The 20637-nt window shown below is 36.6% G+C and overlaps 1 protein-coding gene across 1 annotated transcript; it reads right to left on the bottom strand.

Moving 5' to 3' along the window:
* Positions 1 to 7397: 7397 nt before the first annotated feature.
* LOC135218033 (filamin A-interacting protein 1-like) lies at positions 7398 to 9515 on the bottom strand. Its single transcript, XM_064254177.1, has one exon. It carries the CDS (start codon positions 9513 to 9515, stop codon positions 7398 to 7400), a length of 2118 nt encoding a protein of 705 aa, XP_064110247.1.
* Positions 9516 to 20637: the final 11122 nt, after the last annotated feature.

Here is a 20637-nt window from a genome sequence, read left to right as displayed (position 1 = left end):
CTAGATAAAAGTAATACTAAGTTAAAGAATTATTAAAACATGAAGATATAAAAAACAATTAAGGCCGAGTGGATTTCGTACTCGGCTACCAATCCGTTGGTCCAAAGTTCAATTCTCGGCTCAGCCAACGCGGAACCAGAGAAATTCATTTCTCGATATGATGTGGTTCGGATCCCACAATAAGCTGTAGGTCCCGTTGCTTGGTAACCAATTGGTTCCTAGCCACGTAAAAATATCTAATCCTTCGGGCCAGCCCTAGGAGAGCTGTTAATCAGCTCAGTGGTCTCGTTAAACTAAGATATACTTATTTATTATGCATAATGTAGTTTTGCTCAGTCAAGAAATGGAAGAGACGGGAGAATCAAGAATGTCATGACAGAAAGCAACATCCTTAATACGACCAAAATGACAATAAACTGTGCGATTTTGTCAGGATAATATATAAAGTATAATTTAGATAATGAAAAACTATTTATCAGTTCGCAGAGGATACAAGAAATTTGATTCTATATTTCATGCATTTTTTTAAGCGAATCAAAAGTGCAGTACCTAATGTTTAATAGTTGTATCCTCTGCCTTTCTCTGTGTGAAGCAGTAAAGTCAACCTTTTCAGTTACAGTAAGCTTGTTTTTTACTCTTATTTTCATCAAGTTTATATATATATATATATATATATATATATATATATATATATATATATATATATATATATATATATATATTTAATAAATGTTACCTGAATGAAACTCTTATGAAAATATTTTTTTCTTACTGCTTTAAGAGGATATCTTCATCTTTCACTTTGCTTTATATGAAGGAAATTAAGATACAAAATGGAAACCTTTCTTTTTATGGCCTTTTACTGTTTTACAATACTTAACAGCTCATTATCTAATGCAAAAACACTAAGTTATGTCCTGTAGTTTCTTACAGAGAGAGAGAGAGAGAGAGAGAGAGAGAGAGAGAGAGAGAGAGAGAGAGAGCACTGCCTTAATTTGTGCTAAATCTGAAATCTTAGAGAAATCTTGTTTGAAAACTAGTGCAATACAGGAAAGTAAACTAAATGGACTCAACAGCCATTTTCAACGTGTACCCTCCTCAAAAAATAAAAATGATAAAAAAAGCAAAAAACACACACAGCTTCGGCAAAGAAAAATTAACATGAATTCAACATCCAATCTCATTGCTTTTTAGTCTTACTGTCACGACAATGATTTCATTTCTGCAGTGGAGTTTGTCTCGGTGCAAGTTTATTGTTGATAGAGATGCCAGTAAACACAGGAACAATAAAAAGAACGTAATGAAAATAATAGTTTCATTAAAAATATATATATCATTTTGAGACGATTTCGAAAGTTCTTGTGGCTTACAAAATCGTTCTGTTTTCTTTGGTCTAATTAATTTGTTTTTATTTTCATGCTTTAAAAATTCTTAAAAGTGGTATTACTTTTATCTAGAATACGTTTACATACAGGAAAACTTATGCCTCAGTTTTATTATAAACTTCTAAAACATTTTTCTATCATAAATAAACTAATTACTTTCCAGTTTTTAATTGTTCCATCAACCAGATCATCTAAATTGAAATTGTGAGATAAACAATTCATTTTCTGCATTATGAAGCAGTGTTGATTACTTTCTGCTGCAGGCAATGATTTCAGTTAAATCAGACCATTCTCTTCTTCGAAAAGTCGTTCTGCAGAAAACAGAGTTGTGCTTTCATCAATCGCTCGCACAGTTTATCTTCAGAAAGTTGTGGCTCCAGTGGGATCGCTGAGTGTCCCCGGAACGTGTGTTGTCCTTTCCTCGGTCCAAGTTCGTCGTCTTTGAAATGCTATGGATGCTGGCGCCTGCCTGTCTCCCTGAAGAATTTATGCTGGGATGGGAAAATAATGATGAGACATTAAGTCATAAAGGTTTCTGGAACTTTCCAGAAAAATATGTGTCTGAAGGAATTATGCTTCAAAAGTAATGACTACAGTGAAACAGAATTGTTAACCATAATCATTAAATTATAGTTATTTTACGAATATCAAATGATAATTTGTTTGAAATATTTTCAGTTTACAAGAAGATTTCATGAAAATAGCAATGGTTTAAGATTTCTAATTCACTACTATGACTGCCTATATATATATATATATATATATATATATATATATATATATATATATATATATATATATATATATATGTATATATATATAAGATATATATATATATATATAATATATATATATATATATATATATATATATTATATGTATATATATATATATATATATATATATATATATATATATATATATATATATATATATATCTATATATATATATATATTATATATAGCAATGGTTTAAGATTTCTAATTCACTACTATGACTCTGCCTATATATAATATATATATATATATATATATATATATATATATATATATATATATATATATATATATATGAGCCAAATGATAATGAAGATGGTTTATCTGAAAGCGTCCATACGAAATATATATATCTGGATAAATATCACTGCTTGGTATCCTTTAATGAAATGTTGGTTACAGCAGATTCCTTGGCTTATTATTGCAGAGAAAAATGCAACGTGAATTTTTAGAATGTCTTTTCGCGTAATTAAGGCAGCATTGGAAGGAGTGATACTGAGTCATTATGTTTGTTGAAATCCTGCGGGTGCATTTCACACATAGCATTCATGTGCAGTTCATGTTTCTCTTTTTTTGAGCAGTGGCTGTAAACATAAATGTAAGAATAAAAGAAAGTGCCTAAACCATTTTTATATTGATATTACTCACGGACGCAGCAGGTGCACAATCCAGAACACAAAGTCATTGTCTTCAATGAGCAGGTTTTGAAATGATTAAATCCACATCGGCCCTTGCGAGCTACACAGCCCTGTCGTCACAGGAAGCGAGGTTGGCTACAGAAATGATTCCCCCGACGACACAAGGCCAAATCAATCCGGTGGTGTTTCGACTTGGCGCTTGCCTAGCTGTCTCCTCCAAGTCGCCCAATCTTTCAAAATCCACTTGAGCTGGAGCCACTGTCTCCGTCCATAGGACAAAGAGGAGCAGGAGTGAAGTCAGTGGAAGCCACTTCGACATCGCGATGCTGTTGACAAAATTCCGAAGATCTTCTTCTGCTTCCTCGATATCAATGATTTTCTTGAATTACGACTGGAATAATGACAACAGCAAGAACAACAGTTGGGTATTAACAAAGGTAGTGAAGGGACACTTTCAAAGACCTCATAAACCTCTTTACTTTCTATGTGTTGTTATTGTCATTTTAATTCTATGTATATCATATCTCCTAATCATTCGTGCTTTTCCAGGCAATGTGATATCATGTACAATTATGAAAATTTGATGGAATCATATAACCCTTTTTTTAGAATCATCGATATCCTTAAACTTTCTTCACTGACTGTTACATGCCAAAAGCTTAATGCAAGGCCGGGTATTCACGCACAGGTTTACCTGTCAGTTCATCGAAACTGTCGTTAAAACGTACGTACGTGTGGACGACAGTTTGTGGGCGGAGCCAGTCCACTCGACAAAACTGATGAACTGATGGAATTACCTAAAGTTTTTCGAGCGACTGACAGATGATCGCTCGTGTGGACAGGTAACCAACGATTTTTTATGTCAGTTCGCCGCTGAACTTTGCCTGGTAAGGATCTCAGCTGCTCGGACCAGAATATGAATAAACTATTTATAAGCCTTATTCATTTCATTGTTAGATCATGCGGTGCTATTTACAGACCGGTGTAAGTCCAAATCTTACGACAGAAAATAAAAAATTCCCATGCGATAGACAATTTGGTATAGGCTATATCATAAATAACTGAGCCAATCCCCAGGTCTAATTTGACCTTATTCATTAATATTGTATGAGAATAGACATCTCTCTTTAATAGGCAATATTTAGACTACACTCTGTTATGCCTTTTTGCTTCTTTCCTGTTTTGAAATGAATTAGTACTGCAGCAGCTATTCTATGTAACTCTACATCCTTATCACCCAGCGAAGTTTCCATTGCTGCCATATATTGTCGCCACGACGAAGGCTAGGCGAGAAATGAGGGCAATGTCAGGAACTGAACCACAAGGAAACCATCTCTTAAATAAGGGCACCTTTATCAAGGAAGGACCTCCCCAGAGGCTGCTTGCCTGGACTGTAATGGTACTCATGTCATTAACCTACGAATTAGTGTTGTTGTGAAAATGGCGTGCAATCATTTTTGTTTCATGAATGCGTTCTGAAAAGGTTATTATAATGAACAATATCTAAACGCCAAAATAACACGGGGGAATTGTACCATATTAATGGGAGTTTTGTAACTTAATTTCGTGAGTACAAAAAAAGTCAAGTATTTCAAGCTTACCAATCAGTCATCATGTTGCAGACTATAAAAGGCTGATTTAGATTCCAAGGAGAGATTCTTTCCAACCCTCTTTCATTCCTTTTACTGTACCTCCTTTCATATTACCCTTCTTCCATCTTACCATCCTTAACCCTCTCCTAACAATGATTTCACAGCGCAACAGCAAAAGGTTGACCTACTCTCAATTTCCTTTCCAGCGCTGAATGACCTCATAGGTTCCAGTGCTTGGCCTTTGGCCTAAACTCTATATTCCATTCCGACAATCAATCTCTCCCTCTCTCTCTCTCCATCATAAACCTCCCTGTTATCTTCATCATTATTATCATTATATATAAAAGCGGCAACGGAGAGAGAGAGAGAGAGAGAGAGAGAGAGAGAGAGAGAGAGAGAGAGAGAGAGATTCACTAGACTAGTCATTCTTTGCTTAATGCCTTGATGTCTCATCGGACAAGATCTCTCTCGAGATTATTTACCTCTCTGAGGCCTGCAGGGGCGATACTTACCTCGTCGAGGTCATCACCCACAGGCAAGAATGACATAGTAATGGTGTTACCCAGCAAGAATTACCTCGTGGAGGCCCTCCCAGGCTAGGACCACCTCGCCGAAGCAATCCACGGGAAATTGATTACCTCTGGGAAATCTAATTTCAGGATTACCTCGAAGAGGCCCTCTGGGACGAGAGATAACTTGGGGGAAGTCCTCTCGGCAAGGGTTACCTCGTCCCTGCTCTCCTAGTTGATGACTAACTCGCAGAGGTATTTCTGAGAGATTTTCCCAGCCGATGAAATTCTCTTATAAGCTTAACAAAGCTTATGGGTCAACAATAGTCCACTAAGCTTAAATGCGTTTATATGCTTAGAAAGGTTACTAATCTTACATAAGCTTATGGGCTTACAATAAGCCACTAAGCTTAAATGAGCTTGTGGGTATACGAGGGCTACTAAGCTTATCTAAGCTCATGGGCCTACAATATAATGTTTATTGTAGGTCCATAAGCTTAGATAAGCTTAGTAGCCTTTGTAGGCATATAATCTCATTTAAGCTTAGTGGCCTATTGTAGGCCCTTTAGCTTAATAGCCCTTTGTATGCCCATCAGCTTAGATGAGCTTCGTAGCTATTGTAGGCCCAAAGCTCATTTAAGCTTGATGGCCTATTGTAAGCCCATAAGCTTAGAACAAATTAGTAACCTTTCTAGGCATATAAGCTTATTTACGCTATTGTAGACTCATAAGCTTAGTAGCCATTGTAGGCCCATAAGCTTTGTTAAGCTTATGAGAGATTTTCCTCGTCTTGGAGAATATCTCAGATACCTCCTCGAGGTATACCTCATTCAGAATGGCCTCTGTGAGGTAGTGATCAACCAGGACAGCTACTAAGCTCAACAAAGCTTATTTGCATATAATAGCTACTATGCTTAATAAAGCTTATTTGCATACAATAGGCCAGTAAGCTTAAATTAGCTTATATGCCTACAAATGCTACTAAGATTAATTGAGCTTATGGGCCTACAATAGGCCACTAAGCTTATGAAACTACAATAGGCCACTTAGCTTAACAAAGCTTATGGGCCTATAATGGGCCACTAAGCTCATCTAAGCTCGTTTTCTGTTATTTGTACGTCACACTCTCCGCGGTCCCTTACCCACCCACCCTCTCCATATTACATTTGTGTATTATGGGGGACGGAGGATTCATTTTCCTCTCGCCGTGACATGGGAGAATCTTCCCCTGGGGGACTGCTGATCCCTCCCCTGTGGAAGCCCTAGGGGGACACTCCCCAAGGGGAAGAGGCCCTCTTTGAGACACCCTGGTCCTGAATTATTCCAACAAAATAACCAGAAGGAAGACATCTGTAGGAATAGATCTAGATATCCGACTATTTGCCCGCTTTGACAGAGATCTTCTATTAGAAGTCTGCATCAAGGGACATAGCATACTTGACTTTCTGCAGAGCCGGTCTTCTAGATTATTCCAACAGAATAACCAGAAGGAAGACATCTGTAAGAATAGATCTAGATATCCGACTATTTGCCCGCTTTGACAGAGATCTTCTATTAGAAGTCTGCATCAAGGGACATAGCATACTTGACTTTCTGCAGAGCCGGTCTTCTAGATTACTCCAACAGAATAACCAGAAGGAAGACTTCTGCAAGAATAGATCTAGATATCCGACTATTTGCCCGCTTTGACAGAGATCTTCTATTAGAAGTCTGCATCAAGGGACATAGCATACTTGACTTTCTGCAGAGCCGGTCTTCTAGATTATTCCAACAGAATAACCAGAAGGAAGACATCTGCAAGAATAGATCTAGATATCCGACTATTTGCCCGCTTTGACAGAGATCTTCTATTAGAAGTCTGCATCAAGGGACATAGCATACTTGACTTTCTGCAGAGCCGGTCTTCTAGATACTACCTCAGACTCATCTTCTGGTATCCCTCTGGTATCCTTCAGGTACCCCTCTGGTATCCTTCTGGTATCCTTCTGGTATCCCTCTGGTATCCTTCTGGTGTCCCTGTGGCCCTCCTAACAGCTGTTGGCTCTCAACCTGAGAGCTGGTCCTCTTTCCTCCAAACAGCTGTTGGATTTTATCCTGAGAGAAGGTCCTCCTACTTCCGTCAGGGAGACGAGAGAATCGTCAAGGATGCCTGATGAAAAGCCCATGTGAAGGATTTTGACTGATGCTGCATCATGTTCCAGAGGCATTGCGATCTTCTTGGCCCAGTCAATGAGTTTGATTGCAGGATGGGTGTGTGGGAGGTGGGGGGACCTCACCGTTGCTGGTTGCTGCTGGGGGGAGCAGCAGTGAACACCCATCCTGCATTCAAGCCCATCGAATGGGCCAAGAAGATCGCAGCTCCTCTGGAACATGACGCAGCAGCATTCATCACCTTCCATGTTCATTCCTTCCATCTTGCATCACTTGACGGTTTCACACTGTCTCAAACTTTGGCGGAAGGTAGTGAGTGACCCTTTGTTGTCATCCATGTCTTAATTATTTGTCCATGGTTTGGGCGAATGCCACGATGCGATCAAGTCTCTCAACTTGCTTCAGCAATTTTTTCCTTAACTCTTTGTTTCTCTCCTTTTCGTTTTCTAGAGCATTCTCCATGGACTTTATCACTTTATCTTTTTCGGTCACTTCTCCTGTAATATCTAAATTCATGCCTTTCAATTTAGCCAGCTGCGCCTTCATTTGCTCGAGTTCCTCATCCAGAATTCTGTATTTCTCTTCTTCATTTTCTAAACAATTCTTCAAAAGAGTTATTTCCTGGTCCCTCTCAACCAACTCTTTCTTTATTTCAGCCCTTTCACTTTCAACTTCAGCTGCCCAGTTTCTTATCAGTTGAGCTTCTGCTCTCAAAATTCTGTTTGTCTCTTCGCCCTTTTCTAAAGAAATCTTCAGTGAATTCATTTCCTGTTCTTTATCATGTAACTCTTCTTCCAGCTTGGCCTTTTTGCCTCCTAGTTCAGCTTCACAATTTCTCCTCCGCTGAACTTCTTCAGCCAAACTTCTGTTCTTCTCCTTTTCACATTCTAAAGACTCCTTTAGTGAATTTATTTCCTGGTCGTTACTAGCCAATTCCTCCTCCATCTTGGCATTCTGACCTCCTAGTTCAGCTACCCAATTCCTCATCTGCTGAACGTCTTCTTTCAGAATTCTGTTCTGTCCTTCTCCATCTTCTACGGATTTCTTCAGTGATTTTATTTTCAGTTCTTTATTGGCCAATTCTTCCTCCATCATTGCGTTTTGACCTCCTAGTTCAGCAACCCAGTTGCTCTTCTGCTGAACTTCTTCCTTCAAGATTCTGTTCTCTCCTTCTCCAGCTTCTAGGGAATTCTTCAATGACTTTATTTCCTTTTCGTTACTGGCCAATTCTTCCTCCAGCTTAGCATTGTGACCGCCTAGTTCAGCTACCCACTTTCTCATTTGCTGAACTTCTTCTTTCAAAATACTATTCTGTGCTTCTCCATTTTGTAAAGAATTCCTCAGTGAATTCATTTCCAGTTTGTTACTGGCCAATTCCTCCTCCAGCTTAGCATTCTGACCGCCCAGTTCAGCAACCCAATTTCTCATTTGCTGAACTTCGTCATTCAAAATTCTGTTCTCGCCTTCTCCATTTTTTAAGGACTTCTTCAGTAAATTTATTTTCAGTTCTCTATTGGCCAGTTCCTCCTCCATTTTGGCGTTTTGACCTCCTAGTTCAGCAACCCAGTTTCTCATTTGCTGAACTTCGTCGTTCAAAATTCTGTTCTTCTCATGTTCGTACTGATTCTTTTCAATTTCCTTCTTGAGACCAGCTATTTCTTGTGCAGAGGCTTCCTTCAAATTTTCCAGATGGTCGACCTCCTTCTCTTTCTCTTCCAGAGCTTCTCGCATTTGGTCATTCGCCCTCTTGAGGCCTTTGTTCGCCGAAGCCAATTCTCGATTGGTGGCTTCAGCTTCCATTAGTCTCGAGGCGAGCTCGGTTCCCTCCTTCAGAGCGCTTTCCATCCTCTCCTGGAAAAGATTCCTCTCTCTTTCCAAAATCTGGATGTTTCTGCCTCTAACTTTGTCCTCTTCTTCCAAACGACTTTCTATTTCTTTTCTTTCCAATGCTTCCCGTTCAATCAGAAGATCTTTCTCTACAATTTGATTTTGTAGAAACTCGATTTGGTCCTTAGCTCCGTTCAAGAGACGTTCCATTTCCGTTTCCTTCAGCTTACTCTTTTCCAGAACGTCTTCTAGCATCATCTTTTCAGCATCCAGACGTCCTCGCTCGAGTCCCAACAATTGGATATCGTGGGTCATCTCGTCCAGGCGTTCCTCCATCTTCAAGTTCCCTTCTTGTTGAGTTTCCAGACGATCTCTCAGTCTGGCCACCTCGGTTCGTTCCATTTTCAGGTCTTCTTCCAATTCGTGAATGTAATTTCCAAGTCGTCGACATCTCCGGTAAACAGCCACCGCCAGACCAGCCAACAAGGCCACACTCATACAAGTGATGGCGACGGCCCTACCTGGCGTCCAAAAGTTCTCCCGTTCATCAACAATAATTTCGGGTACAACAAGTTCCTCAGCTATAAAGTCGAAATCCTGTGGTCCACTCGAAGGTCCTTCAGCCAAATAAAGCATCATTAGGTCCTCAACAATTGAGTTAAACAATCCACAGGCAACTAACAAAAGTGAGCAAAAAGCAACGATAAGTATAGCAAACATGGTTAATGTTATGCCAAATTCGTTAGACGTCACTAGTCCTAGTTTCTGAAACTGGCGAGTGGCTCCTTCGATCCGAGGAAGGCTCCTCGCTCCCGGCAATGATTCGTCTTCAAGTTGGGATGAAGAAGGATTCTCGTTCCCAGAGCTTCTGACTGAGGAAGCCCTTCTCCCGACGTAGGAATTCTCGTAGGAGGTGATTATCTTCTCCTCCCTTTAAACTTTAACTCAAATAAAATTATTAATCTCAATTTTTATAGCCCAATATTATTTCTTCTCGGATTTTCTGAGGCAAATTTTTCTTTCTCAATTTTACTTACGTTCAATTAGTATTGTGGATCAATTTTCTTGACACCTTAGTTTTATTTTTATTAATAGAGTAATGATAATAGTCATTGTTATTACTATTATTATTATTATTTATTGTTATTATTATTATCATTATATACGTACATATATATATATATATATATATATATATATATATATATATATATATATATATATGTGTGTGGTGTGTGTGTGTGTGTGTGTGTATGTATACATATGTACGCATATATGTAAGTAGACAGAGCGAGAGAGAGAGAGAGACTGATGGATAATAATAATAATAATAATAATAATAATAATAATAATAATAATGGCTTAGTGTTGCCCTGACACGTTACATAGAATTAATAGCACTAAAAGACAAACACCGCAATTGAGTGCGCTAGGAATATTTATGAGTGCCACATCAGTAAACATGGAATTCAACACATGATAATCTCTGACTCGGGTGGTGTAAATCAATAATAATTTCCTTAACTCGTTGTGTGAATTCCTTTCCATTAAGAAAACCAATACCATATTTTATTGCCCAGAGTCAATCGGTTTGGTAGAACGGATAAATAAGAAAGTGTCAATCCGAACTGGATTATAGCGGGTCTCGCGGTTTTAAATACCTTTATCATTCATATCATGTATCTATAGAAATGATACCGCAAGTAGCCTATACGGTACGCTGCTAGAACACTTTTTCACATATTCAGGCCAATCATTAATTTATCATATATATATATACATACATATATATAATATATATATAGTATATATATATAACATATATATATATATCTATATATATATATAGATATATATATATATATATAATATATATATATATATATATATATATATAAAGTATGGATACAAGTGGAGTCGATATAATATACTCTGTAAGAAGTTGGAAGGGTTACAAATTATAATAAAAAAGGAATCATGATCAAATCAATAAGCAAAACGTAACCATATGCAGTAAGTGTTTATAAAATATCCAAATATATATGCGTAAAGATTTGAACTCGAACTTAACGCTTTAGTTTAGTAGTCCATTCAGTATTCTAGGGATATTAACGACAAATAAGCTAAAAGCTCAAACACATATCAAAACCTACTGGCATATTGTCTGTCCCGGTGGTTTATATTCGTAGTCAATAAAAAAAAAATAAAAAAATAAAAGAGATTTTAAAGTCAGGAAGTCTAGAAGTGAAAATGTATATCTATGTGAATAATCTTATATGGATCTTACAGGAGAAATAATATATATAAAATTTGTATGGAAACCCTTCTCATTAGTTTGAATAAGGAATATCTAATTTAACATAAGTAATTACATATATTTTAAAATCCTGCAGATTTCCAACATGAAACTAATATTATATTGTTCAATTTTGGTACTGTTTTTTTCAGACATTCTTCTCGTGTGGGTGGAGTATTAAAACAAAAAATACCCAATTTATACATGGCTATCATTTGAAAGTACTAAAGTCGTATTTATTACAGCAAGTAACGTAACTCTTAAGCTGGCTGAGAGCAATCTCCTACCAGGTGATGACGTCATCAGTCCTGAAGGTGCCTGGCGCGTTTGCCGAATCATCATTGTTCCTTTTAACCTCAATAAACCGCTACACAGGATTCATCTGTAGTGTGTGCTGTCTAGTGCCTACAAAACAAGCCAGCTGGAGAGAGGAATGCTTAGCTCATGAACTTCACATGTGGTTCATGGGTCACAGTGACATACATAGCCATAACCTATTCTTATCGTGTGTGCAATGCAAGTTTAGTTAAGGAACCACAATCATTTTAAAATTAATGAACAAAATAAGCAAATAGAATTTCTATAACATCAAAATGAATTAATTTTTCTGAAACTCATAGACAATTAGAGTCAATAAATCGGCTTATGACTTTGGTAAACGGACACTTATAAGTATCAGGTCATGGGTATGAAAAATGTACTTGTAACATTAGCCTATTACAATTCAAGTAGATCACATTCATGGGAAAATGTCACATTTTCTTGAAAAACCCAAAGTTTATATAGAAATTAGTTACATAGTGGGTTCTTTCGTAGCATCTGCCTAAAAAATTAACTTCAGAGGATGCGCGCGAGAAAATTGAATATGAACCTTTTGTTAGGGGCACATAGGATCGGATTTTATCACAGCTTAATTTCAGTAAGCGTAGAGAAATACAGAATCATGATTAATATTCTCCTTGACTCTTATGTTGCCTGGCAATCTTACAAATAACTTCGTTTCACACTTCTTTGTCTAGTAACTTACTACCAGTAATATCGAATTTTCTTTGGGATTTGTATTGATATCTGTTAATGTGGATATTTTTACGGTCGTCAGAGACCTGGATAGGTTCACTCATTGTTATAATGCCATGGATAAAAATGTTTGTACAGCTGACTCTTTTGAATTCCATAAAATATCAGCGAATTCATGTGGGTTAAGTCTGGTTCTTAATGGCTTTCTCCCTCCCGTATTTGGATGTTGTCTGAATTTACTTTGCCCTTGTGACAAGTATAATTTCACTTACAGGCTGATTAACGGAACCTGGTTACAGTACCCTGCAGTACAAGAGTTTCACATCGCATGCCCGGACAGATCGTCTACAACTTCAAAAATCCGTTCGTCGCTGCGGACGACTGCATTGAAGTAACAATCGCCTACAATGTGAAGGGAATAAGCACCATCATAAGTGAACAAGCTTATTTCGTAGACTTCTTGGACCGACACCCGTATCCCGTCGTTAATCTCGTTTTAATGCGGAATGCTCCGGCAACTGTCGGAATCGACTACAAAAGGAACATACTTCTGACAATTACGACCAAGAGGATATCCAACTCTACGTTTGCTGGCACAGGACTTGTGCTGGGGATGATTTTATTCATCGCAAACGTATTCGTATGGCATAGGATGCAGAGGAGAAGTATGGGCGCAAAATAAAACGTCGGACCCTGCCCAGGCAATTTCCCCTTGTTTTTAACCATTTGGAATTGGCCATTTCATTTGGCTATAGGTGGTTGTCTGGAACTTTGTAATGGACGAAAAGTTGTTTGAAACACTAGAATGTGCAGTGGGTATAACCTCGGTCATGTATCCCATATATAATAACAGAATCGAAATATATCTGTGCGTGTATGCACTAGGAATCTATTTAAAGTGCACCTACATTAATCACTTAGATTAGTCATTTATGTTAATCAGTTGTATTAAGTGCACATATATTGATCATAATTATATGAATCCATATATATATGTATAAATAAATCAGGTAGCCTATAATCAATCTGTTACCTTTTATCTTACCAATAACTGCAGTTAGCATAAAAATTAATAAATCAATTACTAAATCAGTTTATATATGATTTTTATCACTTCATATAAGATTTTTATCAGTTGAAATATGATTTTTATCATGTTAATCTTTATTTTATGCAATTATCAGGAGTACATTAGTAATTTCTGTAGCATATGTATCTTAATGAGTTGAAGTGAAAAACTGTATCAGTATATATCACGTGATCATTATTATTTACGAATATCATCATATGCATATGTCTTATATCTTATTACTTGAATCTGTATTTGTGTACACCATGAAAATTTTTACTTATAAGTATTTTCTATATATCTATATATATTCACATATGTCTGTATCACACTCCTATAAGTCAAATGCAAGTCAAGCTTGAGTAATATTCAGTGGTTGGTTTTGTAGCCGACCGAACATTTATGTAAGTGTTACATAATAAAAATATGGAATGTTATTCCATATATATAAAAACTAAAACTATGATTAATTAAAACCAGTGACCCAAGAGGTCAACCAGATTGCTTGCAGGAATGTGATCAGACCAGATAAAGTAGGCTAAGATGGCGTGTTGTAATCAGTCAGTGTCTAGTTGTCGTCACCTGTGGTCATTCATTTGTTTGTAAACTGTAGTCCAAGCGTCTTGCTTGAGACAAACACTGTGACCTATAATTCAAACGGCCTACATGACTTGTCATCTGTGTGTATGTTCGAGCTACTGTCTGCTTCCTTTATGTTTTGTAAACCAGATGGTAGAGCTGAAGTCATCAAGTTATCATCATTAGAAGACCTGTCCAATTTTATCTGATTCTCATCATGTAGAAGTGATCAAGCCATCATTGGCAGACCTGTACAAATTTCATCATGTAATTTCAGAAGAATAGATGTATTTTTGTACTCAGTTTTTCTACTAGAAACCTCACATCAGAAAGAGATTGAATGAACTTAGAAACTATCATCATGAGTTTAAAACATCTCCGTCGTCATAACCAAAGAAGATATTGACTTCGTAAGTTATCATCAAACCCCAAGACACTCCAATGAGTATGGAAGTCATAACCAACCGACTTAGCGTACAATTATCGCAAGTCTAACATAACCTCACAGGGCGCCTTATTATACAAAGGCAACAGCCCTAAAATATCCATTGCATCTCATCATCAAGCCGAGTTGTTCCTTTAACCATAAGTAAGGGTAAATGTAACACATTAACTTATAGTATAAAATGAAAACTCGAAAGAGAATGGATGCCATCTGATTAACCTCCAACCATTGAGCCAGTGATTGTAAGCGTATCTTCCTGCAAAGAGGAAACTGACACTGCAGATACTATTACATGCAAAGACCTGATACCAAAATCCATGCTTCAAGAACAATCTACAAAATATTTATCTCCCAACGAGTGTCTATCACTACGTGGCTAAGGACTTGCACGCTTCACATCAACCCTGATGACTAATACTTTACCACCAAGGGATCCTTGCTAGTAGCACCACGCTTGCAGCATGCAATGGTGCAGACAATACATTCTTAAAGATAGAATCAATTTTACGGAAAATTAAGGACATTAGAAGTAAAATAAATTAACTGTGCTCCGTCTGGGTAACAACAGGCCATCACACCCCGCCCATGTTCCTTTGCAGCCACCTACTTGAGAGATATTGAGGGTTCAATGCGAGGTCTAAGTAACAATAGGTACCCTCCCAAGATTGGAACATCCTCCCTCTATAAACCCTTAGGTTCTTTCCATAGGTATAATCGTAAAACAAATCTCCTTGTAATAAAGTAATATTTCACTTACACTTTAATCTATTTATCAATTTTAATTTTTAATTGATCTCTTCATGCTGTTTCCGGTTACCTTTAATACTTATTTCAATTAAATGAACACCACATTCTTTAGAACCTAGAATTTCAAGTCAATGGGCCCTGTGGGCTTGTTCCACATTAATAGGGCTCATCTTGAGAATATAATATAATAATAATAATGCAGGTTAAAACTAGTGTTGTAATTTTTATCACTCTCCATAACTTGTTTATTTTCACTGCATGCCTGATTGTGTGATGCTGGCCACTATTATTATTATTATCATATTTTTATATAATATTAATGAGCCTGATTTCTCTCTATGCTGCACTGGAACCCGGTACTGCCCTTCATGTCTCCCTTACCTACCTGGGGGCGGACAATCAAACCTGCAGGAGGCAGGTGGATGTGTTATGCCTGCCCTATATACCCCGCCTTCACCCAGGCCAGACACAATTATAGGTTTGCAGGAGGAGGGTGGATGTGTCATGTTGCTCCAATATCCATCCCCCTCCCCGATTCCCTACCTAACCTATCTCCATCCAGGGCCGACAAACAAGAAAAATCCACTCGGATTTTATTTTTATAGATTCTTATTGACTAAGAGGAGTCCATCTGTCCTGAAGAGGAACTGACCCCATACCATAATTATATGAAGTAAGATATAAGTTTAATATACACACTTCAGTACTGCTGTACTACAGAAGTCGCCTGAGAAAATAACTGCTCATTATCATTGATCTTAACGAAAATCATACTGATCAATAATTTCTAAGTCATTCAATGAAATACTGTGCGTTTTATGTATTCTTAGATCAAGAACTAGTTGCCAAGCTAGCTGTCTACCAAATACTAATACCAAACTTAGGTATGTGGTCGTTGTCAACTTAACCTTAATCCTTGAAAGACTGACAGTTTTTAGTGATTCCATCCCGAGTCAGTTTTAAATTACGTCACTATGAAAGGAATTTGCTCCGACAATATGATATAAAGGACTGTACCAGCACAGGCTAATCCTTATTCTGCTGTGGTCATGTATCTTGAAACAAAGATGACAATATTTGGCCACAGGACGATGAACTGCTGTGACAACAGTTTTCCCAGCAACGTTGGCTAGTTCTGTGTAGAGCCTGGCCACAGAATGCAAAATGTGACAGGAAATAGTCTTACTATTAATGTTATTTTGATGCACTTTTGCAGAATTCGGTGAGCGCCAGAGATTGTGCCAATACGACTGGCAAACTCTTAACTAATTAAGTACCTATCTCACTCAAAGGCATTTTCATCTTTCAGGTTACAACTACAACACGGTAGGAGGCAGGCAGTTGTGCACTGTAGTCCAATCAGGGATGGTGCACTGAATGACCTCGTAGGTCCCAGTGCTTGGCCTTAGGCCTAAACACTATACATATTCAATTCCATTCCAGTCAGAGATGTGGTTATATCTAACTGTAGCTACATGTTGTAATTACATGTTTCTTCTAAAGTTTGGTGTGATTTGTTCCAATTTACTAGAATGTATACACAACACATGCTGAACTGATGTGTATTCATAACCCATTCTGAGAGTTCACTCTGGCGACCATGTAATTTTGTACTAGTTTCGAACTAGGTTTATGTATTTAACACATTTTTGTTAAATCTCTCGCCTCGATAATGTTTTTAACAGATGTTAGTATGTACATATTTCATGAAAAATTCAGATTATTAAATGAATTTTCATTAAGACCAGTGATTGTATGACAGATAGTGATGCTGTTTCGATGTTATATTCAGCCAATCAAGCTACCAAATACTTGTAAGCATATCTTCTGTAGATAAAAAAAAAACTACTGTCACAGAGATATTTTAATTTTCTCTTTTACAGCAATTTTTGAAAAGCAATTGGTGACAAACTTCAAAACAGCCAGTAGTAGAATAAGAACTTTCCTCTGCCGCCTAGAAAATTTTTGGTGCATCTTGGTCATTTAACGAGGGATTACTTTGTCAACAGATATGATAGTCTTGCGTTTTCTTTGATACACTTAAACTAAACTTTACAGCCTTATCATTTATTTCTAGTCCCTCATTGAACGAGTGGTTTATGTGCTCACCTAACAATTTGGTAGTCTTGAGTTCGATTCTCTGCTATGACAACGTGGAATCAGAGGAATTTGTTTCTGGTGATTAGAAGTTAATTACTTGATATAATGTGGTTCGGATCCTACAATGAGCTGTAGGTCCCATTGCTAGGTAACTAATTGGTTCCTAGCTGTGTAAAAATATCTAATTCTTTGAGCCAGCCCTAGGAGAGCTGTTAATCAGCTCAGTGGTCTGGTTAAACTAAGATGTACTTATTTATTTATCATTTGTTTCTGGTAGCTCACTGTGAAGTCTGGGATAGTTTTGCAGCTACAGAATGAAGTTTTTGAAAATTCTAAAGATTCCTTTACACTGTGCACATACTTCTGTTAACTTTAAACACTTAATATGTGGCCTAGGGTTGTGCACTATATACGAATTTCAGTCATCTCACTCAAACCCTAGAAGGTAATCTATGAGGTTGTTACTCAGATTACAACTGGCTTTACCTATGAAGATTCCAGATATCTTTTATTTTTCTATCAAAGTTCACTAAGCTCTTAACATTTGTTGCGCACTAAGAATAGTTTTCAGTGATATTCTAGTAACAAAAACTTCCTACTGCCATCACAAAAGTCTATTTCTGGGCCTCTACAGTAGGCTTACATCTGCTGCAGAAAGAAATTAAAGCAGTTATGTCTTATACATATGTGAGATGGAAAAAGAATTATGAAACTGAACTAAAAATAAAAAACAAGTCTCACATCTGTGTCAAACTGTAAGGTGCTTAAGTTTAATATCAGATATACACTTGAAGAACAATCCACTTGGCATACATAAAATCCAGAAGCAAAAAAATTCATTAAAACCTGATAAGAAAGCAGTCACATATAACTTGTGGAGCTGACAGATCAACCCTGATGTTACCATACAAACAACTGTCCTATCTGCTTTAGACTATGGAAGTCAAATATGTACATATTTTTCTCATCACCAGCCTTAACACTGGAAAGCTTTGATCCAGTTCACAATGAAGGACTGACACTGCACTGGAACATTTATTGTTTGTTTGTATGGTGCTTTTACGTTGCATGGAACCAGTGGTTATTCAGCAACGGGGACCAACGGCTTTATGTGACTTCCGAACCTCGTCGAGAGTGAACTTCTATCACCAGAAATACACATCTTTCACTCCTCAATGTAATGGCCGAGAATCGAACCCGCGACCACCGAGGTGGGATGCAAACACCATAGCAACCATGCCACTGAGGTGCTTACTGGAACATTTAACTCCTCTCTATACAAATCTTTTCAAGAAAATTAGCAGACCTCCTCTCTCTCTTTATATCGAGAATTAGTAACCATCAAAATTATTATTATTATTATTTGTTTAAGCAGCCATTTCCAACTAAGTCCAATCGGCTGCTTAATGCAGATAAGATCTGTTAAAAATACCATATTAAAAAAATATATTTTTAGTCATTTAGTTTAAAAAAATAAATAAATAGATAAAACATTACTGTGCACATTTAAGACAAATTTGTATGAATAAAATTATTAATATATATTTTAATAGATCTATATCTAATAAAATTATTTATGTATGTTTTAATAGATCTGTATCTGTTAAGAATTTAAAAATCTTGCAAACATTTGAGTCTTCATCTCCTAGAATGTCCTGCATTTTAGGAGATGACCCAAACTATTTATGTCTAATATGTGAATACTTAGAGCATTCAAATAAAATGTGTTTCACAGTTATTCTGGTTTGACAGGTATCACATTCTGGAGGAGGCTGATTAGATATAAGAACGCAACTGGTTCACCAACCAAAGAGATTTTCAGTCAGACATTTTTATAAACTGTCATCCACCACCATTTTTAGTTAGAGCCAAAAGAAATTTTGAGTCAATATAAATGTAAATATAACGCTTTCTCGAACACTGTGTGTTCCCCCTCCATGGATATGTGTAAGATACATGTTTATACACACTTGTATTATGTATCCAGAAGTTACACATATACCTGTGAACACCATAAACAACCACCAACATATAAAAACATAAGGCCCACATTATGCAACTCACACAGATGGATCCAAATCTTTCCTCAGGTGTAGCTGCATTGCATAGTCTTAAAGATGAAAATAAACCTATAAACAATTAAATGGTATGCATACGAAATAAGTAACTATTCTGCTATTGCAATTCATGTTGATGGTGATGGGGTTCACAACCTCATCTGTAAATGCTTCTTGAAAACCAATTTGCTAATACTTTCTGGAGCCACCCCTTCTTAAGAGAAAAGATTATGAATGATTTCCATTAGTAATCACCTTACATCTTTTTTTCTTGAGAAGTTTGATACCAGGTGTTACCTTGCTGGTTTTTAAAAGATGTTGCTGGTCTGACACCTCAGATCATGAATGTCCGAGGGCTCAAGTGTCAAATGTGCCTAGTTTTTGTTGGTTATCCATTCAAGTATTGACACGTTTAAAAATTAATATTAACGTATGCTTGTCAAACTATTGTATGTGGCAGTATAAAATTTTTTGCTGCATCCCTTTGACCTTCAATTTCACACCTTTAAGCTTGCATATTTGTCTGTTCCCAATTAGCTGTTAAACTTCCTTAAATTTTTCCAACTCCCTCCCAGTGAGCCTCATGCAACTATCAATAACAACATATAAAACCCTTTCACAGACATTATCACTGATAGCTCATTTTTGTCTGATTCATTATCATATTTTCATCCTTAGGAATGATCAATATAAAATATATCCAGCATATAAAAACAAACTTTAATATAAAACTGAACATAATCAAAGAATCAAAGATGACTAGAAAAACATTAAAAATGCAAACTTATAACATTAACTTAGACAACTTCATGCTGAAACAGCCAAGTATAAAACATTACATATTTCCCATATATACTCGTAACTATATCTACAAGATGCATGATATCATTATCACTTATCTCATACTACTGTACATCATATCAACATTGCCAAGCAACCATTACAAATATAAAATGAAAACATTAAAAATAATATACTAGGATTACCTTATATATTATTTACTGAGAACTTGGGAATAATACATATGTACAATACCCCAAGTACAGAAAAATATAGAAAAATTTAAATTTTACAATGACATATCAAGATGGCTTTTGTACATCAATAAGAAATCTTAGGATGCATCAGTCAGTGAAAAAATACTCATAATGCTTTTCTCCAGCTATGACAATATATAGAAATTAGAGAACTAAAATGGAAACAGATTCCTGAACTGACCTAAATACATTAATGAATGAATGAATGAATGATGAATGAATTAGGAAGGCACATGGTAAAATACAAAGATATTACATGATGGTCTTAAGATACAAAAAACACAGCACTTTCTTATTCTTTAAAGGTAATCTTATGCCTGAACATCACTGTCATGTGATAAAAATGCTCTTATAAATTCAAGGGTGAAATATGTGAACTGAAAAAACCCTTACATGAGTCTGAGATGTAAC

This window comes from Macrobrachium nipponense, chromosome 9 (assembly GCF_015104395.2).
Source record: "Macrobrachium nipponense isolate FS-2020 chromosome 9, ASM1510439v2, whole genome shotgun sequence".
NCBI classification, from domain to species: Eukaryota; Metazoa; Arthropoda; class Malacostraca; order Decapoda; family Palaemonidae; genus Macrobrachium; species Macrobrachium nipponense.
The sequence above is the reverse complement of the archived record's forward strand: the minus strand, read 5'-3'. Positions and strand labels throughout refer to the sequence as shown.